General features: G+C 38.8%; 1 protein-coding gene across 5 annotated transcripts in view; it reads right to left on the reverse strand.

The window, feature by feature from the left end:
* Positions 1-16,377: 16,377 nt before the first annotated feature.
* PTPRK (protein tyrosine phosphatase receptor type K) overlaps positions 16,378-23,608 on the reverse strand; it is a 413,945-nt gene continuing 406,714 nt past the window's right edge. The window contains exons 29-31 of one of the 5 annotated variants that reach the window (XM_082758357.1): positions 21,877-22,040; positions 20,370-20,505; positions 16,378-17,935 (exon numbers count right to left, since the gene is read on the reverse strand). In XM_082758357.1, coding sequence (XP_082614483.1) covers positions 17,882-17,935; positions 20,370-20,505; positions 21,877-22,040 — 354 coding nt within the window. In that variant the 3' untranslated portion in view covers positions 16,378-17,881. The remainder of the gene's footprint in view (positions 17,936-20,369; positions 20,506-21,876; positions 22,041-23,608) is intronic. The other 4 variants (XM_082758360.1, XM_082758356.1, XM_082758359.1 and 1 more) reach the window with 4 other exon arrangements.

Genomic DNA, 23,608 nt, shown 5'->3' on the forward strand with positions numbered 1-23,608 from the left:
CTGCAGGGCTCTGAGGTGGGGAGGAGCAGCACAGGAAGGTACTTCTGCTTCCTTGCTTCGCTGGCCGCTTCCTCCCACGGCTGCAGACGAATATAGTGAGAAGAGGGGATGCTGAGCATGGGTACCTGGCCCCACCAAGAGGTGCAGGCACCGCTGTGGGGACCAAACTTTGGAGTTGTCGGGGGCATCTGCCATAGAACTCCATCTCATTGGTTACTGATTCAGTGCCTGGAAATACTGACCCCCGCAGAAAGAGGACATCCAGCATCTTCCCTGCATAAAGTGATGAAAAGACACCATATTTGGGTGGGTTTGTTTGTTTTGTTGGAGCACGGCAAAATAACTTGGTGTTTGTTCTCTTCAAAACCACAAAGAACCTTTGAACAGAAGAAATGAAACCATTTTGTTCTGATGCTTTTTGCTCCATTAAGTATTGTAGCTGGATTTGAGATATAAAAAGGCAGTACAAATAACTTTGACATGTAAATGGACATTAAAGCACAATGCTGCTATGCAAAATGGCCAAGATGTTTTAATGTCATCAGTGACTTGTGGGGATTTGAATTTGATATGCTACAACTGGGAATGAATTTTTAGAGGCTACTGCCCAGTACCATGTGCAAATCTGACTGCACTAAAGGCAACATCCCAGCATTGGTCTCAGACCAATTCGGAGCTTTATTGAGAGCTGTTACTGCAGCAGCACTCCTCAGAACATCAAGACTATGTAGCAAATAAGGGGTAGAATCAGATCACCAGGAAAGCTGAAATGCCTGATTTCATGCTCCCTCACACCAGTCTCACACTGCTCTGAGGTGTCAGAGAAAGCAGGAAGCATGATGTTATGACAAAATGGAAAGCCAATAATTTATTTTAAAAAAATCTCTGTAGCTGTATTTCATCTATATGTAATAATTCACAGGAGACAATATAAGCTTCCTCATATTTAAAAAAAAAAAAAAAACAAAAAACAAAAAAAAAAACAAAAAACACAACTTGTTTAAAGGGAGTACTCAGGTTTTTGAGGTGCAAGGCTGTGGCATATGATGAGTTTGTTAACTTGGTCTTAAGAATTGTTGCTGCAGAGCGTGTGAAAGAGTGTTTAGAAGCAGGGAGGCTGCAGGTGCAGAGCTCGCTGTCACCAGTTGTTAACACTGCAGGTGCTGCAGGCAAAATGAGTAACAGCTTTGGGTCTAGGAGGTACAGGTGTTAGTAAAAACCAAGCTAAAAAGCTAGAGTATATGCACAGCCAACCACTCATCCACTTGTAACACACAGGAGTCCTCCCCCTCCTTCCCAACAATACACATGAAATTAATCAAACAGCACTGATCGGGGGAAATCGCACACATTCAGTGGCAATCAAAAGGTTGATGATGAAAAGCTGATTTTTGCAGGGTCCAGAGCACTGAAATATGTGAGTAGTTTCAGTTATTTAGGTAGGACGTCTTTATAAGATTAAAAATTGTGTCTAACTCTAATGAATCAAAGCCAATTTTTCTAAGGTACCTGCTCTCAAGATTCTCAGGGATTGTGTCAGTGCCAGAATCTGGGCTTTACCTGTCCACATTGTTTTGGTCTATAGATAAAGAGCCCCTAGGGCCATTTTTACTGTTCCTGAATAGACTTGTATTTGGCTCTTCAATTTGCTAAGAACACCACCACACAAAAAAGAAAAAAAAAAAAAATATATATATATATATATAAAAAAAAAAAAAACATGAATTGCAAACACACATAAAAATTAATAACTGGCTTTGAAACCAGTTGGTTCTAGCAAAGCAAGCATACAAACAGGAATGGATTTTGTGCAAGACAAACCAGCACAAAAACAGTTGTAGTCTGCCAAACCCAGAAGCCCAACAGCAGCAAGGCTGCTGCAGATCCATGTCCCCAGGACCAACCAGCTGTATGTGTCCACACATGTGTATACGTGCACACACACACACACACAGCACATCTATACATGAATACAGCAATACAGCACTGGCCACATAGGTAAAGACAGAAACCACAGTGCTCGTACAAGCCCCAACAGCCTTGTCCTGGTCCCCTCTCTGTCTGATCTGGCTGACAGCTCATCAGTGGGAAATACTGACATATACTTGCAGTGCAGGAGCTGGGCTGGTCACTGGTCTTGGACCCTTGATCTCCCAGCTGCTGGCAGCAGGGCAGGCGAGCAGCCCTGGAGGCCACTGCCCTGAAGGCCAGAACCCCATGCCAGCAGCTGGCCCAGACCCCTTTACAAATGAGGCCTAACCCTGAGGCTTAGCCCCCTCAGTTGAGGTGCCCTCAAGAGCTTTTTCCCTTATCTCCTCCTGTGATGCCCTGAGGGGGTCTGGGCAGGATCTCTTTTTTTCTGATGGGTTATTTAGGTTCCCAGCTGCTCAGTGCCTCTCTGTTTTCTTCTGTGGGCAGCTGGACTGATGGCTTTCCTTCTCTGGGCCCTCAGCGGACTAATGGCTCTCCTGTAGTGTGACTGGGAATACCCTGAGCAGGGCACCTCTGGGGTTCTCCCACCTGCCATAGCTTTTCTCTGCTCCTTTGTGTGCACAGAGACCAGCTCTTTGTTCAGCAACGTAACAAAACAGGAGGTGCCATGTATATACATTCTTCCGAAACTACAATCCAGATCAGAAGTACTACTTACCACTCATGCGTTATCAGAGGAATCTTAATTTCTGACAGCACCTAGAGTGGTAAAGGATCTGTTCTCCATAATGCTCTGCAGGAGCTTTTTCCAGCCTGCTGTGCAATGCAAAGTGCAGAGAAAAATCCTTTGCCATCTCCAAAACATTCTTCATCCCAGAATGGAAGATTACCACATCATCATCACAGGCTGTTCTTAAAAAGGGATCTTTTTGGGCAGGTTAGCATATAGAAGAATAAATACTCAGCAATATCTTGACTTGGAAAATTTTATTCTGCTTCATCCAAGTCTCAATACTGAAGATAAAGACAAGCTGGAGAAAAATACATGTAAAGTGTACTGAATGGAGACGAAATCTGGGCCCGTTTTTCCTATAGAAAGAACTGAGTCATAAACTTCTCCTTACCACACCTCCATCTCTGAGTTATTGCATTCTGCAAATAGAGCTTATGGGGACCTCCATGTTACCAGTATACTCCGTGAATCTGTAGACAACATTTGGTTTGGCCATGCCATCCCCACGATTCCCCAGTGGGATATTCTTCCAGCATGCTGATGAACACTCATTTGTTTTACTTCCTCATTTCCAGGAAGTCAATGCAATGTTTGAATTTTCTGAATAAAATCATTTCCGAATCCATGAAGGTGGTTTGTTGTTGTTGTTGTTGTTGTTTGTTTTTGTTTAAACTCAGACCAAACTCCTGATAAATGCAGCCATTAGTTGAGCTTGTTGAAGGGACTCTAAAATGGTCCAGTAAATATGAAACCAAGCATTATGTCCACAGGAAGATATGCCCTACTTACTGAGTTTATAAACACAATGTATTTGCAATTTGAGCTGGCAGGGCTATAATTCCAAAGAGGAGGATGCTTTAGGGAAACTGGGAACAGCCAAGACCTGGAGGGCAGATGTGCATGAGAGCTATATTGAATGGTTATGCTATCTTTTGAATCAAACTCAAGGCACTGCAGAAAGTTCAGTATGCTTATGTATTTATTCCTGTGAAAGGTAGAAACTCCACCTGTCTTTAAAAATAAAGTCAGATTAAACTGTAGGGAATTCTCCCTGACACAAGTGCATTGGGCTGTGAAATAATCTCTGAAGGGAACAAATGTACACTTGGGACATTTAGGCCTCAACTAAATACAGGACTAAAAGACCCTATTAGGAACTGTTCTGATAAACACAGGGAAACAAGCGATCTATTCCTATAGGTGAGGATCAAGCTGCAGTTTTCCTTCATTTATAGGAGTCTTCTGGCTCGATAGCTTGGTGGGGTGAACAATATTACACTGAAACTGCTCCAGAGGCAAACCCAGCATGAAAAGAAGCCACAGAGACTTCAGGATCTGGCATCTTCCTCCCCCCTATCAACAGCAGTTCTGGTAGGACCATTCAGGTTCCCTGCAGGCACCCCTAAGAAGCACCTGACTCAAATGACAGCCAGGTCTTTTCAATGGCCCTTGTGATGTACATTGGTGGTGTCAGTAGCTTCTTGCCTCATCATACAAAAAAAATCTATCCCCTACAGTAGTGTCCCCAGATTTGTCCCAGACAGACAGGAACAAATTGGCTGAAAATCTAATTGCCAATGGAGCATTACAATGTGACCTTTGTGTACATTTTTTTCCCACTGATTCTGTATGCATAGATAGATGGGCCAGTAAAACCAAAATGATCGTACCTGAAACACTGAAGTCTTCCTTCCAAAGAAACACAGCTCTGAATGGCTAACATTTATGTAACATCCTCCCACATCTGCAACAATTTCTTCTAATTTCACTTTCAAATGTAAAGCATTCATTGTATGGCATATTTCAATGACCAAAGATATATATGCGTACATCTTTTAACATTCCCACTTCCACGTGCAGTCTCTGCACATAGTCTCCATAGGATGAGTCAGTTTGGGTAGAGGACTTTTTAATTCTGCAAAGGCATAGCAAGATCCTGCTGAAATTTGAAATAAATATCTGTGTTAAAAAGCAAGGATGATTAACCACAGAAACGTATAGTATTTCACTATCAGCTGAAGCACATAGATAAAAATAAAATCTGACCTTCTACAGATATAATCTTGCTCTGCTCCAAGCTGTTGGACTAGGTACAAAAATGACTGGGTGAAAAATCCTAACGCCTTCACAAAGCAGGCAGTCACCCCAATGAATTGCAATGGCTCCTGGCTTTAAAATCCTGGAACATTTTAATGCACTGTGATTGTATTGTGAACTTTCCTTTATGTTTTCAGGAACTACACTTTGGGTTCTTTGACATTTCTTTGCAGCTCGGCAGAGAGATCTTAGACGTGTTCTTCATATGAAATTTAAATGGCTTAGCAGGTGTGAACAAAAGCCTGTTAGTAAAAGCTCCTGAGCCCAGAGGGTTGTTTGCCAATGTTTGACTCCAGCGAACAGCCTATTGAAGAACTGGGATCCCCCAGTGCTTTTAAAAGTACTGAAGCACATGTACACACATTACATTTCGAAAAACAGTAAGTTTTTGGCTGACTGTTTTTATGGACTGAACAATAATAACCTGTGGGTATTTTCTACATTTTATTGAGCGATTCTGTACCTACTGGAGCCAGAAAGGTCTTTCCATTGATTTTAATACTGGTTAGCGCAGATTCTTAATAAGGAAGAGTTATGGCTTTCAGTTGGTTGTGGCTTCCCATAAAAACACCTTGCTGATAATACTATTTTAAGTTACAGTCTTGCAAAGAATATTGACATCCATTTTTCCAAAGATTCTTCAACAAAGAGTAATTGTTCTGTATATATCCATAAACTATAGGAAATGTATCTCCAGAACTCTGTCCCCATCTGTAGGTAAGTGTTTTTAGCACCATGGTCTTACTATGTTAAAAGTTTTAGCACTATGCATGAATTTGACACTCAAAACCCTGAAATGTTCAAGTGCTACATAGGCAGGCAGTGCTACAAATGTATTGTACAACCACACAAAGAAGGATGTGATCTGAGATTTGTAACCTCCGCAATTCTGTGGACTCAAAATCTAAAGCCAAACATTCCCTCATTGACAGGCAGGTATTAATTAATGCTACCTTCCTTTATACAAATGTTAAGAGGGTTAATTTGTAAGTGTTCATAAATTACACTGAAGATAAAGTAGACTGCAGATGTTTAGTACAATAGGAGTTCCAATACAAAGAGGAACCTGTCAAAATGGGTAATGTTTACACAAAATGGGCCATACAGGTGACTTCCAATTAGTGTTACTACGTTTTAGTTAACAATGCAGCATGGAAACTCAGTATTCCCATGGGAATATTCATATGTCTATACAGGGCATCACAATGTAAAAAACTATTAAAAAACCTAATCCTCAGTATCCCAATAATTGTAAAGCAAATATTTAGCGTTTTTGGCCTCTATCTTCCATTTTTCTCTCCCTCTTATAACTAAAAAAAAATAAAAAATAAATAAATTAATAAAAACACAAAAGACAAATAACAACAAAGCCTAGGGGAAAAAAATAAAATCAAAGCCACATATCTTTGCAGATTTCATTACATGTCTGTTTTCTGTGGAATGCTGGTTCAGGGAGGGGGAGAGCAGAACAAAAAGGAAGGGAGGGATCTAAAAAAGAACGACAATATTTTTAGGGAAAAGTACAGGTCCATTAAAGATTTACTTTGAGAGGAAAAAATACTTGAAATATCTTCAAATTACAAAAAGTGTTTTGAAATATGTTTGGCTTATCTTCAATGTATTTTTTGACAGCTGGAGACATGTTGGAGAATTTTTTTGCATTAATTTTAAATATCACTCTCTCCCTTTGTGATTCCTTCAGTGGGGTATGCTGTAATTTATTTTTAAAGAGGCAACATAGGTTTCTAGATGCCATTAAAGGAATCCAAAATAATTTTTTGCACCCTGCCACTGTTCAAAGAAAAGGACACTGCATTCATTTAAATATATTTGTGAAAGATTGAGTCCCCCAGTGGAATTTACACATTTACTTTCACTAATTATTCCTGAAGTTTCACCTATCAACTGACAATTTTCTACAGACGGGAAGCAAAACAGTTTGACTCTTCCTGATAGCAAAGAGCTTAGCAGAAGCAGAATGAAAACTGGCATCTCACACTTCTTACCTCTCAAATGTCTGCATTACAGGAAGAAAGAGCACTAACAACCCCTTTTTATGTGAGCATTGGAACCCACAGTTTAGTCTACACATACAGGAAAAGAAAGCAGAAAAACATGTATTTTAATAATGGTTAGAATTTTTTTGTCATCCTTAATATTTATCTTAAATGACATTCTTTTTGTCTGACTTTCAAATTAATGATAAAGTGGTGGCACTGAATACGTTTACCTGTTTGTATTGGAACTGAAATATCAGCTGCCATTCTAAAATGCTATAAAATCAAACATTTCTCTCTCTCTTCTCTCCCCCCCTACTTTTTTTTTTTTTTTTTTTTTTTTTTTTCTCTTTACCATCAGTAGGAACCTTCTTAAAGAAGGTACACAGAAAGACACAGTCTGTCAAGCACACAATGGTATTGGCCTGATTTTGGAAACAGCTTTGGAAAGTTGGAGTACAATCTTAACTGCAATTACTTCCGCTCTGTTTATGATGTTGAGTCTAAAACCAAATTGTTTCTGCAGCAAAATTGGGTGTTCATCAAAGAATCAAGGCTGCATATAAAATGCAGTTAACACTTGCCAATGTATCAGTTAAATTGATTCTGATTTTCTACCATTTTCAAGGCATTGATATTACCCTGCTGCAAGGCATTTTGGCTATCAGTATTTTACAATATGAAAGCTCAGCTGCATTTGCTGCTTAACTAGTCTGCAACAATGGCCTTGTTCCAGGTGTTCCTCACTCTTTCTTAAGAAACTGTCCAAAGGTTTCATTAATTGGTGGACCTATTTCATTTTGTTGTGTTGTGTTTTTGTTGTTGCTATTGCTGTTTGTCTTTTGAAATATATAGGAGAATGGAACATAGACGAGGGCATTTGAAAAAGTCCAAGAAAGCTGTGCATGAACTAAGATCTGTAATAAAGAAAGTCTAAAGGGTGATTTTATTGGAAGAGGCAGCCAGACTCCCAGGCTGGCACCTGCCAGAGTTTTAGCCCATAGAAGAGAGGACCCAGGGCATTTTCCATCTGCCCTCAGTGCTCCTCAACCTTGGGGACAGCAGGGTTGGAAACCAGGACATGCGTTTATTTTCTTAAAGACAAAGACATAACTAGTGCCCTGTTGTGTAGTTTGTGTCTTTTGTTGTTGTTGTTTTGTTTTTTTACTTACCAGTTACAAAGAATTCTGTTTTCAGGTATGGGTTATAGTGCAATTAAATAGATAATGTTTTTTAAAGAATAGAGAATAAGGTACACCATCTGGACATTAAAATAATAAATAATAATAAAAAAATGGGTCCAACATAAGCTACATTTGTTTATTTGCTTCACATTTGGCAGAGCACGCCCTTCTGTTCCTCTTACAGAGGAAAATTTCCTCTATTTTTCTCATCCCTAGAGCAGTGTTGTCTTCTCCACTGTGCCTGGTACCATTAACATAAATAGAGCCATCACCAAAAGCACCTTAATGTCCTCAGGGATGGCATACACACCATCCTCTACTTCACACAAGAGGGGAGCACAGTACTTTTAATGGCTGCTGTCCAGTTTTTTCCAGTACTGCCTAATCTTTCACCATCTTTGTGTCGCACGCTACAATAAACAGGGAGATCACAAACAGCACACAGAACACTTTTCCACTCTGAAAAGTTATGCCTTTAGAGCTGGAAAACAAATGTATTTCCTTTTTGAATTGGTCACTGAGCCTGTCTTTCTAGTTGTGGAGTAGGAAAGAGTACAGGGATTCTTCTCCAAATTAACCTGTAAAAAGACTGCCTTTTTTTTTTTTTTTTTTCTCTCTCTCTTCAAGAATGCATAGATAGTATTTATTCTAACTTTTCTAGAAGAACTTCTCCAACTTCTCTCATGTTTTAGCACTTTCCTATTGAGATACTCAGTCCGGAAGCTTCACCATGTATTTTCTTACCTGTCTTGTCTGCCTTTCCAACACTAAACAAATCTCATTACTTCTCATCTAGAGTGGTAGCTTACTGGGTAGCATACACTGTATCCATTTCCAGACAGCCTTGCAATATGGAACATATGCTACAATCCAGCCAAAGCCCTTTTACCTTATACTTCTCCACAAATTTCACTTAAATTATCTAAGATTTCAAACAGTCTGTAAGGAAATGTCCTGGGGCTCTCACTTTGGACTTTAAGTCTTTCTGCCAGCCTTTCATCTTGTTTTCAGTTTGTTGCATATGCATTTCTTTGACATCCAAGAGCATTTGTGACCCTTGGGCATCTCCTTCAATGTGTTCCGAGCACATGTTCTCCTGGGTGAAACATACAGCACAGCAGTTGGACCCATCGCCTTACTTCTCCGCACCATAATGCTAGAGCTGCCAAGCCAGGGGGTGCTGAGAGCCTGTAGGGCACTACAGCATCCTGGACCTTCTGGTGCTGACCACATTGCGAGCTCTAACAAACAGCCGGCATGAATAGATAGATTCATTTTGAAAAATGAAAGACTACATCTCCCTTCACAATTCTCTGAGGAATATATTTATAAATGTTCTTATAGCATTATGTCAACAAAGTAATTCAAACAGACTTCCCGTGGCTAGAGGATGAAATCTGAAATCTGGAAAGCTATCATCTACACCAAAGTCCATTTTATGAACAACATATTTTGCTCGTTTCTTTTTCTGCATTCTGTTCTCTGCTCACCTACAAAATCTACCAACGCAGTACGGCCATAGACAAGCTTGTCAAGGAAGATCTAATATATAATATAAGAGAAAGTACTTAAAAAGAGGGAAAAAAGCATCCAATACAAACACTCAAACTCTGTGGAAGAGAGAATAAAATAAAATCAAAGCAAGCAGAGTTACAGCAAAAACCAGGCCAAAGGTTGAACAAATACAGCTGAGAAAATTTGCTGATTCCTATTTTTATTTTTATTTTTATTTATTTATTTTTTAAACACAGAGTTGAGGATTCTGTACAGCTTCCTGAAACTAGCAGGTAATCAGATCCCCGTGTTCATCCAAGCCTGCCCTACCATGGGCACTCATCAGTATGGCACACCCTGGAGTCATCCTCTCTCCTTGCTCGGACAGTAGTGAAAAGAGCAATCAACTTAAGAGACACTTGCAAGAGAGGGTGCCTCACCTCATTTTGGACAGTTGTGGTCTTCCCAGACCACTGCATTTCTGAATTCTGTCCAAGGACCCTGTGTTTTAACTCAGCTCTATGGCAAAGAGCTGAGAGCACACCTCTCCTCTCCCCTGTGAACACCAGCTAAAGTAACATTACTGGAAGCGAGTGTGTGGAAATTGACTTTTACCACAATCCCCTCACTGGTTAATGTTTATTTTAAATTCACCTAACTTCAGCACACTTCAGCTACTGTCACGAGAGAAAAGTTGACTATACAGTGCAGACCAGAGTGCATGTGGCCAGATATTCATATTTCCTGTCCCTTAACCTAGGATCTTTAATCGTTTTAACCAATCCTTCCCGTAAATTTCTGGGTTAATTTTTTTCTTTAAGTCAAACACATCTAGGCACATCGCTAACCAAACCTTTTCCTGTGCAGGTTCACATTGCTTTTAAGGCCCACAGACCATTAAAAAATTGGAAAAGAGCAGGCTTTTCCACTGCCTCTCCACTCAAACAGCACTCAAAGGAACAAAAGAGCAGTTGCAGTTGTCCCACTTTGTAATTAAGTTCTTGTTATCATGCTTAACACACTCACCAGACTCTAAATGACAAACAGCAAGAAGCTTGCTTTCAGAGGTGCCAAATGATCTTGCCTAATATAAGAGCATGGGGGTGTTTTGTGTCTAGCTATTTACTGTTAATTTGAAACTACTTGAAATCTTTTCTGCTGAAAAATTGAAATGCATTGTGGAGGGAATGCTATGTCCCATCCCTGCCTGCTTAGCTTTGGCTTGTGTTAAGAGCCAAAGATATAAAGAATGAGCAGAAGAGGAAAAAACATCAGAGAAAACAAAAATTGGAGAAACAAAATTAAGCAAATTATATTTTCAAATAGGCAGTATCCAGTTACTGGATCCTAGTCATATACTAAAACCACTGAAGGGAGAGCAAAACCAACTAGGTATGAGAAGTTATATGTAGGGTCTAGATTGAACAACACAAAGTCTTGAAAAGAAATGATTAAAATTAAAAGTCCTCCTCCTTAAATGTTTGTGTGGCTTTTGACAATTACAAAATAGACACCTCCTTGGAAAACTCACAGGGAAGAGCAAGCGCGGCACATCATGATACTGAGATGAGTCTTTGCATGACCAAGTAGGTGTTACATAAAGACCTAATAGTGGAGATACAGAAAACACAGTTTATATTATCAAGTAATTGTCAGGTTTTATTCTCTTCGCAGGGCCATCTGCTTCTTCAGTTTTTACTTTGGTGTGCTGGACTGTAAACACAGATAAACAACTTGCAGGGGCATGTGGCCCTCCCGCACTCAATTTTTGCTATTTTCCCCAGACACTAAGTGGTGTAGGACTCTGAAGCTATTTCATTTATGAAACTTGCTTCTGTTTCCAAGACACTCAGAATTTCTCTCATCTTTGAAACCTTCCTTTACAGTGAGTGGCTCCCCTGAGGCCATAGTCAAGCAGCTGTCTCTCAGCAAGCTCTCCCCAAATGCTTCCCCCTCACCCACAGTTTCTAATTCTGTTTTTCTCAGTATAAATTTTCTTTTTCAAAGAAAGGAAAAACAAAACCAAGCTATAATTACATTAAGAAATGAGAATCGGAAACAACCCTGAGACGTCACATTTGGGTCTTGATTAAGAGGGAAGAAAGGGATGAGAAATCACGTGCTTGAGCTATAACTTACTGTCAAATTTACTTTACTTCTCATCTGTTGCTTGCCCTCAAAGCTAAGATAAGAAATATCTGAATAATAATGCCCAGCTTCACAAAAATGTTCTCTTCTTTTTCTTGATCTACTATGACAACAATGGTATCACAAAAATTGCACCTTGTGGGCTTCAAGGCACTCAACTGAGTTCAGACACCAAACAGAGGTTGTTGGTAATAAAATGAGTTGTGCAAAATAATCTCCAAGCCTTTTGTCTCTACTAAGCCTGTTTTGTAGGGGAAGTTTTTCTTTAATGACACGTACTCCTTCCTATCTTTCCTTTCTTGAAGGAGATGCTCACATAAACTGCCCATTTCTTTTCTTGCTATTGTCCCTTACTCAACATCTTTCATCCTCAGTGTCCTGAGCCATTTGTTCAACCTTACTTGATTATAGGCATACCATACACTCAACATTTGAAACTTTTTCACTGACTGGGGAGCTGGGGGGTTCTTTTTTTTTTTTTTTTTTTTTTTTTTCTTCCATCTATTTCATAAGTAGTCTTCTAGGGAAGCCCCCATTTGTTCTAGATTTTTATACTCTCCATCCTGCCTACACTCACAAGTACTTCATATACTGTTGCTCAGATAACTGGGGAACAAAATTCATATCCTCGTGCAGGTCCCAGACAGTTCACAGTTTTTTCTCTTTCTCTTGCACAAAGATTATAAAACCCTTATGAAAAAAGTAAAAGGGTTATTTCTGGGGCCTCCACCCATTGCAGTCCCTCACTGAATGCACTAAGGAATCTATCATATCTGTACATGCTCCCTTTATTCCATATACTAACAGCTTACTTGTATTCAAGGACAGAGACTGCTATAGCCTGTGACTCTGACTACTTAAAGGAATAACATCCTACAAAGGGTCTACTTTAAGCAAGGTTATTATTTGAAGTAAACAAGAACCTGAAAGGAAGGCATGCTGAAATAGAAACAAAGACTGCACTTCTTCCCTCTTTTCATTTTTTTTTTTTAAGAAAATTTTAAAAGCCTTTGCCACAGACAAAACCACACAGCTATTTTCTCACAGCTGTAATTACAGCTCACTGTCACACTAGCTGAACCAGCTCATCTTGCTGGAGGAGAAATATTAGATGAACCTATACTATCCCTGGTGCTTTTATGTTCCATTTTTATCCTCATCCCTGAAGTTGTCTGACCTGTGGGAAGTACTGTTCGAACACTGCTGTATTTCTTAATGCAAGGTAAGCTGGAAACCTTGATCATTTCCGAAGATGAAACTAAGCAGCAACCTATTTAACAGTTTAAACTGCATCAAGTGAAGCTTCAATGATACAATTTTGTGCAACAGAAAAGATTGCAGCACTGCCACAGCCTCCTAAGTCTATGATTTCTACCTAACTCAAAATGAATGCATACACCCCTTCAGCAGGTGGTTTCAAGCGTTTTCAGTAAATAGAGGCAATTTTGTGTTTCTATTCTGTATCATCAGCAAGTTTCATAACAACTTCATCCTGAAACTGGGGAAAAAGGCTAAAGCACCTGATTCTGTCCTACAGATAGCTCAGAGTGTTGTTCTGGATGGGCTATCTATTTATTGTGCCTGCTCATGGGTACAGCCAACGGATCAGAAATGCTAACGAAACATGACTAGTAAGACTTACATCCTTGACTGTAAATGAACTGGGATTTCACCTGTTGGGACTGAAGTCCACAAGCACAATTTCTAGCACAACAACAAACAACTTTTAAAACTTTTCTGAAACTTCTCATAGTTTGTCTTTATGTCTGCTACAGAAAACAACTCAATCTGGTTATCTCGGGAGATAAACTCTAAAAATACTATAATCTCCAGTTTCACGTTTGCTATTGGAGTGCAAAAAGACAATAACTTTCCTCAAAATGGGACTCGGCAGAATACTGTGTCATTTCAGTTACTGTTCGACAAGCAATCAGATACAGATAAGAAAGACCAAAGTTTTCCACCATGAAACGGAAAGAGCTCACATTGCTTTGCACCTGGCAGAAAAATATGCACATCTTATCACAATCTGGAGGTCCTGTGTTTTGCCAGATGACATTTTGTGCTGATTACCAAAAAAGCTCCAGAATACTCTAAAGCTTGGAAAAAAAAAAAAAAAAAAAAAAAAAAAAAAGTTTGGTTCCAGGTTCAGAAGAGGTATTTCATTGCTGTTCCTTTAATGTATTTTTTTTTTTTTTTTTCTGCTTACTTAGTGGGTTTGTGAATCTCTGAACATATGGGGTTTTCAAATTTATCTTGATATAATTCATGAAGTCAGAACTATTTTCTGATCCAGATGGAAACTAGGAAGAGTTACAAGGGTCTGTTGAAATCAAGCTTTTGCATCTCAACAAGGCACAAAACCACCTGTTTTTTGCTGGCCAAGCCACAGTTAATAACCATTATTACCAGGTAAGCATCCTTTTGCGCCTGTCATCATACATGTCAATCTCTGCATAAATTAGGAACTTAAACCCCAGAGTAGGGAAATAACTAATTTCTGAGGAAAGTTAGGCAAACTAATGCATATGCCTGTCAACCATCACCATTCTCTCACATTATTCTTTTACTCAAGTTTGAAGAAAAAACATCATCAAGCTTAAAATAATTCAGAAACACTCCTATATTGCACCTCAAATTTTGTTCGAATTGAGCTTTTAGTTAAATAATAATAGTAATAAAGAAAAGGTTTTGGTGCATTTAGCTGAGGGAAACTTACAGGGCTAAACCTCTGCATATTCTGAAAGTCACCCTCAGTATATAGAAGCTGACGCAAACAATTATTCAAGTCCAAAAGGTAAAAACAGAAGTGAATATTCAAAGATATCCTTGACTATCCTGGCTCTGCAGAGGCTACAAGACCTTTGTCTGTTTAACAAAGGAAGAGCACCAGCAATAAACCACCACAAAAGCTCCTTTGTGAGATTAGGATCACTTAACTCAATTCAGACCTCTATGTGACACAGGAAAGTACAGCAGAAAATGAGTTACTTTTCTTTTCAGTACAGAGCAGGGCACTATAAAAGCAGCTTTTACATTTATTTCAAGATCTCAGGGTTTCTTCTGACACAGCAGCAGAATGAAGCTTTAAAAAGGCCTTTTATACAGTCATTTGTCAGTCCAGGTGGCCTGGCCATGCAATGAGTCTGCAACATTTTTTCTCAGGCTTCCCCTTGTCCTTTAACGTTTCAATTCACTTTGGAGGCTCAATGACATAGCACTTGCCTACCATTGCTTTCCATTGCTTTCTTCGTTTTTCTTTATTAGACCTTAGATTTTGGAAATTGTTAACCCATTTGAAATAGCAGACTCCTGCAATAGTTTTTACTTTCTTATTTTTCCAAAGAATATTGTGTTTTTAATGTAATATCCTGGGCAAGGAAAAGACTTGCCATAAACAATACAATTCTATTACCTGAGTAACCTCTTGAATAAAATAAATTGCAGTAACTGCTTGCATACACTGGGCATTCTAGCTTCAAACTTATTTATGCCTGTGACAGTTATCCAGGAAGGCACATTCTCGTTAAATACTGTAGTTTCTTGTTGACAGCATTTACCCAGAAAGTAGGAAATATAAATGCTAGGATCTCATCAACCAGCTGGAGACTGATCTTTCAGTACCTTGATAAATGCTCAGCAACTGGGTCCCTTCACAACTGCTTCTGCTGGAGGTGGGTCACTACGAACAGGAAAGACAGATTCAGAAGGCAAAAAAAGTAAAAAAAATCTCTCTCACGCTTATTTTCAGTAGCTTTTGTTTTAGCTACTTCAGTCTCCATGACAGAAATATCATTGTTTTAGACTCATCTATGTATTTAAGGTGCTTGAAGCCTGATATGCTCCTTCAGTGTTGGATGCTACAATCTGCTTATTTAGGGAAAACCCAAATAATTTGAACACATCCCTAAGTTATGTCTTTGGTTACTGTTCTAAAGTAAATGAACCAAAGCCATAGAAGTGTCAATCAGCACTTCCACTAGCAACTATGGAGACTAGGACACTGAAGTCATTATTTCTCAGTTTTACAGCAAAGAATACCTGCTTGTACAGAACAATCATGTTTTTGGCAACTTGTACTCATTTAACCTTATTTGAAACTTGAATCACCTCTCATTCCTCCACAGATGAAATCTTTTGTACCTCTTTCTACTCTGACTTGATGCCCATTTGCTCACTGTTTACTGCTTATGTTAATCTTGTCTTCATTTCATGCAGCTGAGGAAAGCAGAGCCTATGTGCCTCACAGGATGTAGCCACTTGGCCATATCTGTGCTAATACTTCGTCAAGAGTGGAGCCAACAGCAGGATTTTGATCAGTCTTGAAACCTGTGGGTTGTTCCACGGCCAGAGCTGCTGACACATGGTCATACTACTGCTGGTGGCTTTTATAGAATCATGGAATGTCTTGGGTTGGAAGGGACCTTAAAGACCATCCAGTTCCAACCCCCTGCCACGGGCAGGGACACCTACCACTTCAAGACCAGGTTTCCCAAAGCCCCATCCAGCCTGGCCTTGAACACCTCCAGGCCATTGTGCAAGAAAAGAAAATGTATTCTTCTAAGATCTGGAAGAGGTGGTTCTGTAAGCAATACAGATGGGGATACTGAAAAAAAAAAAAAAAGTGAGAAGTAGAATTTCTATAAACATTTCTCCACCACTCAGAAGGCTAATTCCATGTGCCCAAAGAAAGAAAGAAGTTTAATGTACTTGTTTTCATACATGTGATATGGAGTCTTTTAAATATTCCCTGGAATTCTGAAGTGAAAAATAATACAATTTTCTTTTAAGATCTTCCTTATCCGAATGTATCCGTCTACTGGCAAAAATTACTCCTTAACAAGGACAGTGAGAGGTTGTCAAAATAGGAAATAATATAAAATAATCTTTAAATAAAAGTTTAATTCACTCTTACTTTACAGAATATTTATAAGCACCTTATCATTTTACTGTCAGTTCTAAAAAAAGACCAAAAAGAGACTGGAATGATTTTAGTTAGCAAAATATAGGAAACCTTGCAACCAAATGGATACAAGCTAAGCAAAAGCACAGTAATATTTTGTACACCACAACTATAATCAGAATCTGGCATTGGTTTATTCAAATTTTGCTTTCTTGGAAGCAAAGCTTACATGTTCGTAAACATCAAAATAAACATTGCTTAATTTTACAATTTGCTAAACAGATACTTTTCACCCCAAAGGGCAAGCGTAGAGCCATCTATTTGCCTGGCAGTTCTCCTGTTGATCTGTGCTTCAATATTTTTCAAACAATCAAATCCCTTAAAATTCTAATGGTGCTTAAAAATTTCTTCCAATGCTGTGCAAGTCATAGGCAAGGCCATTTTGATTTGTACCCTTCCTTATATTGTTTTTGATCAGTATTTAACTAATGCAAATGTGAAAAACTATACATTTTCAGCAAAATGTTCTGATTTTGGTCCTCCAGTAAAAGACCTTCTGTAACTGTTTACATGGATTTGAATCACAAGCATGTACACAACAAAACCACTATACCAATGTTTCTTGGTCTATGCATAAAAAGTATGTCTTCTACTTACACTAAAACATACAAAAAAATAAACTACAAAAATTGTTTACACTTGATTTCGGCAAAAAAAACAACGAACTTTCTTCAAGAAAAATGATTCTTCTTTTTTCAGCCATCAAAAAAGGAATGCGAGTAAACAATAAATACATGTGCTTTCTCCATATAGACATATTTACACTTGAGTCTTTGGCTTATGTTTAAGTTTCCTTATAAAGATCTTTATGTGATCCAGCCATCATTGCACATTAAAACAAAATAAGCCAGTTTTTTTTAAACTATATATAATATATATATGCAACACTTGAAACGTATAAAGAATGGATCTTACTATCAATCTGCACTGTTATTGTACTTTAACAATGTATCAAAAGAAAAAAAAAGGAAAATTAATACCATATAGGAAATATCGATACATGCAACAGGTGGTCGCTCTACTGTAATTGAGAGACGGCTGCATATACAAACACTTTGCATATACAAAGTCCTAATTTGCGCAAATCTCTTCTGACTCTGGTTTTCATTAAATAGTATTTATGTGGCACTAAATGTTGATACTGTATACAAGCATAGAAACAGATTGAGATCTTTTATTAAGATACACAACTTCATAAGAAAAATACTTTGCATTTAAAATTTACCCCCCCCTCCCCCTTCCCCTAAAATCTTTCTTCACAGGATCAAGAACTGTTGTCAAAACAGCTTATTGAGATTCATATATTTGGTGAACTTTGTCACATCCATTCCAACTAAGAGGTTTCCAGGTACTCCAGTGCAATGTCGTAGCAGAAGCGATATTGCTCCTTTAAAGGGGAGAGAAAAAATAACAGAGAAAAAGTTAAAATCAAGATTCTAAAGCCTTAAACAGCAACAGTATCTACAAACAAGAATACATTTTGCCAACTACTACGCAACTTTAACTTCAAGCTTGACTTTTTTGTTGTTGTTGTTGTTGTGTTTTTTTTTTTTTTTTAGTTTTTTTTTTTTTTTTTTTCCCGCTCTATTACACAAGCATATTACCAGCTCTGATTTAAAAACTAACCCTAACCAGCGAAGTGGAAAAAAACCCTGACCATGAAATGCAATGATTTGCTTCTCTGATTTTTTCAGCTTCTGAACTGGTTATCGGACATGAAAAGTTCTCATATCAGCCAGAGCATTCTTGCAGTGAAGCAGCTCAACTCTGATACACCATTTATATTTAAGTTAGCTAATATTTAGCAGGTAACTAGTGCCTGCTGCTTGGATGGCTGGGGAATATTGAACTATGACACCAAGCTCCCCTGGGCACTCGCTCAGCCCACTTTTTCAGTAGTAATGATGTAAGGTACAGGAGATGAGAATGCACATTTAAAAGAGAAGTTAAAGCTCAAAAGTTCATCATGCTTATTGTTTCCCCTTAATAATCCCTCTGTTCAGAGCCAGTACTTGTGAAGAGGGAGGAGAAGGCAGCAAGAAGAAAAACCAAGGAAATAAATTCAATCCCTATTGTCCTCACAACAAAACAAACCTGCTTTTGTGATTTATTTTTGTTTGCAAAGTAAGCCAGTGTGATCCATTAGCAGGAAGTGGTGGGGATATCTTAAAGGTTTTATTGTGCTGCTCTTTTTTGTTATCTGATCATGCTGCTGAATGTAGGGCACATGACAATGTTGTATATTGGTTTTCCTGGTTTGTTTTCTAACTAACGACTCAACAGCTGCTGCTGTTCAAGAGTTCTGAATAAAAACCCACACAGCACAGAAACATGTAACTACGGAAATTCAGTACCTGCAGATGAAAGCTACAATGGAATTCAGGACTATTTTAAAACTATAAGTTTTCAGATCATTTATCAGAAACATACACAATCTACCTTGGCCTCTCTTTACAGTGACACAAGTAATTTTCCATGTGATCAAACCTGTTTTCCTCACAGCAGTGAACTGAAATCCAGGCAGCAATTCAATGTGTTGTGTCTGAGAAGTCTATAGCACAGCAGATTGTAAAGTATTTGCAGCTAAACCAGCAATACCTAGACCAATGCTATTGCTGCTGCAATATGTTCTAGCTGTTAATATGTTAACCATTTTTTAATTTATGCAGTAGCAATGGATGGAAGTGATACACAATAATTAAGCAAATTGTGCCATGGAAGCTACTTGATACTAAACAAACACTGACACCTGGAAAAAGGGCAGTGTGGGAAAACACAGCTACAGCCATTTTGCTCAATATGTAAGTTCACAAGGTCAGAAGCAATTTTCAGGATGCATAAACTGCAAAACATTTTTAATTTCAATTGGCATCCCTGAATTTCATGCTGTAGGCAGCCATCTGGCTGAAAAGTGACACTGGCTGCTGGCAGTGTGAGAGTCAAATGGCAGAAGCACCAAAACACTGTCTAACCTGCTTTCACATTCAACTACAAGGGAGAAAAAAAATCTACTTGGGGGATGAAGACATTTTTTAAGCCCTTTCCATGATGTTCAGTTTTGGTGACTCAAGTGATGACATGGACAGACATGCTGTATGCACACACATTCAGAAAAGTGAAATTTGTTTTGAGTTCTGGCAATGTACATAGAAATATTGTGTTTTGTCTTGTGGTTTTGCTAATTTAGGCTTCTATTGGTTATTAATTTCCAAACACAAGATCCAATAGTCTTTGATTTTAAAGTTGAGGTATCATTTTGACTACTATAAATCTGAGTAACAAACATTACCATTATTCAGTATAGTTTCCAAAACAGCAGTTGTTATTAAATATTAAAACATGACAGTCTCCATTACAGCTAATTCCTACCAAGAAGAAATACTTTGTTTTGTGAAATTTCAGGATGTTTGTGTGAGCACAACATGCCACAACTTCTCGTCAAGTAGACCAGGTTATTTTGAGAGATTAAAGTTCACACTGTTAAATAAGAATGTTTTCTGTGAAAATAACAGTACCACTAAAAGATGAGTACCATAAATGCTTAGCCTGGCCTCTCATGGTGCTGACTAGTGTGTACATAACAAATTTCCAACACAAAATGTAACATTTCACAACCTTATGCTTACTCTAAGAATCAGACCAGCCTCCACTCCATATATACTACAATGGGAGGCCAAAATCCAGGTCCTTTTCTTCTTTTAGCTGAAGTTCCACAAAGGTTGCTCTGTTTTATGGACACAGGACTGAGAACACAGCTCACACAATAAGACAGCCTCCAGCTCCCCGGCCATTTGAAGTAACCCTGATGGACTTGTGCTTACCGGAGTTTCTACCATGTTGGGTTTACTGTTCCTCAAAGTCTTCACAGCATGGAAGACATCGACCACATTCTGCCTTTTTACCATCTCAACCACAATTCCGATGGCACAGAACATCCCACTCCGTCCACCACCATTTCTGTATGCAAAGAAGAGATGATTAAATGTCACTAGGGCGTAATAAGCATCCAATACATACTTCTGTTCTTTCGCTTGGTAAGCACAAGCAACTCCCACAAAGAGACTGGGTTTTAGCAATCACCTTGCAGTTCCAGTGCATTTGGTCTGAGACACTTGGTGTTTCCGACTGTGTTCTCAGTAACTTGAATTCTGCCCTTGCAGCCCACCATGCCATCCAACTATGCTATAGCCCAGTTAAAATAGGTATTAGAAATTAAAAACCAAGCTCAATGACAAGTACAATGTTTTCCATTTACTTCTGGAAGAAGACTCATTTAAATTGTGTTAGAATATGAGGGTTATCTAGCCAGAGTAATGCCAAAGCATCATTGATTTGGTATCTTGTTGACCTCTGGGGGCACTTCTGAATTATTTTAGTCTTCACTTCAAAGAAATTCAGGTACTTGTTTTTTCTTGTTAAGTTTAAATTAGCCACAAAGTTCCAGGTATACTGAGAAGGGGCAGGCAGAAAGGGGCTACAAGGTAATTCCAAACATATACACAGAAGCAGTTTTTTAAAAAAGGAGAAATGTGTAATTTAATTTCTAAGATTTTAACTCTATATTTAAATCTAGAGGAAATATAAATATGGATACAAATATAAGTACAAATATAAATATAAATATAAAGGAAAGAGATTGATCATCCTCTGCTGAAGTAGACAAAGACAGTGCCTTTTTGAAACCCCCTAACTGTTTCTTTTTTTTTACATGAAATTTTACTGGTAATACATTTAATGAACTGAGCACTCTTTTTAGAATATTAGACTACTCAGATAAGTAGTCAGTGGTCATTTATCAACAGTACTTTTAGGATCACATTACAGAACTTTTGTTACATTTCTTATATCTGTATCTTTCAATCTAAAAACCTAAATAATAGGTTTTAATAAAAAAAAAAAAAAAGCAATACAAGATATGCAAGAGGTACACAAAAAATAATTTGGCATTTGGCCAAATTTATTCAGCATAAAATACTTCCTCTTACCACAAAAATTCAAACTGTACAGAAGAAAATCATCTGTAAATAATTTCCACTTGAAAAAACTTGCTATTATGTACAGGGGAGACAATGCACAATATCACTGTAATATCATATCTAAAATACTCATAGCCATGGTACTTTGACCTGATACAAACCTGAAAGTTGACCAAAGGTTGGCCTACAGTACCAGTGATACATTTTGTTTTTCTTTTATTTTTAAGCAACAAGGACACAAAAATAAGCACACAATAATACTGCCTTTAAAATATTGGTTGAATTTAAAATATGAACCAATTTAAACACATTTATCTGAAGAGTAGCAACTGACTTTCTCAAAACTACTCACAGACAATGAATGATGGTCCGGCCTTCCCCTTCTTCACATTCCTCTTGCCATTTTTCAACCTGGAGGATTAACTTTAAGAAGGATCTCTTGGAAGCTGGTACATCTCTGTGAGAAGCCCATCCCAAATACTGGAACTGTTGCACCATCAGATAGCCCTCTTGTGGCTGAGGGGAAATCAAAGAGGTTTAGGTCAATAGGGCACCCTTACATTTTGGTTTAGAAAACCAAAATATAAAAGTAATATGATACCTAAGTGTTTTTATTGTGGACAGATTACAACATGTATACATTGCATGATAGGTCTGTAGTTAATTCATACTCCTTGGGCTCAACAAAGATTTAAAAAACAAACAAACAAACAAACAAACAAACAAAAAAAAGGAGAAAAGGTAAAAAAAGTAACTACATCGAAGATAACATCAAAGTTTATCAGTCAGTATTGCAACCTATCCTGACTAAATGTCCAGGGTTCTGCCTGTCAAGAGGTTTCACTCTTAGCACCAGTAATGAACAAAAAAACATTTGTTAAATTTTGAGACCTACAGAAATGAAGAGGCATACCTTTGGCTCAGTTTTAAACTTTCCCATGCATGAACTGACCCCATTAGAAATAAACAAGTAATATTGGTGCACAAGTATGACCTTTTTCCTTAAATTATGTCTTCCCTTTTCGCCACACTATTATAATCATTGCTGATAGTCTCTGAGCCTTCCATGTGTTAGATGCTGCATGGGAAGAGTTTTGAATAGAATTATGACAACAAGAAAGGCCTCGATTATTGGAAAAATAAATAGTCTGCTCAGTTTCTTGGAGCCAAGGCAGGTGAACAGGAATAGGAATGTGGATTTTTGAAAAGGAAGAATAGTGCAAAGAGAATAGGAAGAATAGAGCACCCCAGAAGGCTGTGCCGCCATTCAGAGGGACCCCAACAAGCTGAAGGGTTGGGCTGAGAGGTACCTCATGAAGTTCAACAACGGCAAGTGCAGGGACCTGCACCTAGGGAGGAATAACCCCAAGCACCAGTATAGGCTGGGGGCTGACCTGCTGGAGCACAGCTCTACAGAGAAGGACCTGGGGCTCCTGGTGGACAGAAGGCTGACCACGAGTCAGCAATGTGCCCTTGCATCCAAGAAGGCCAATGGTATCCTGGGGTGCATTCAGAAGAGTGTTGCCAGCAGGTCAAGGGAGGTGATCCTCCCCCTCTGCTCAGCCCTGGTGAGGCCACACCTGGAGTACTACGTCCAGTTCAGGGCTCCCCAGTACAAGAGGGACATTGAGCTACTGGAGTGAGTCCAGAGGAGCGCTAATAGGATGACCAGAGGACTGGAGCATCTGTCATATGAGGACAGCCTGAGAGAACTGGGCCTGTTTAGCCTGGAAAAGAGAAGACTGAGGGGAGACCTCATAAATGTGTATAAATATCTGAGGGGAGGGTGTTGAGAGGATGGAGCTGGTCTCTTTTCAGTTGTGCTCAGCGAGTGGACGAGAGGCATTGGGCACAAACTGAAGCACAGGAAATTCCATCTGAATATGAGAGGGCACTTCTTTACTGTGAGGGTGACAGAGCACTGGAACAGGTTGCTCAGAGAGGTTGTGGAGTCTCCTTCTCTGGAGATATTCAAAACCTGCCTGGATGCCAGCCTGCACAATGTGCTCTAAGTGATCCTGCTCAGCAGGGAGTTGGACTAGATGATCTTCAGAGGGCCCTTCCAACCCTGGCCATTCTGTGAT

The sequence above is a fragment of the Aythya marila genome, assembly GCF_965140915.1.
Source record: "Aythya marila genome assembly, chromosome: 3".
NCBI classification, from domain to species: Eukaryota; Metazoa; Chordata; class Aves; order Anseriformes; family Anatidae; genus Aythya; species Aythya marila.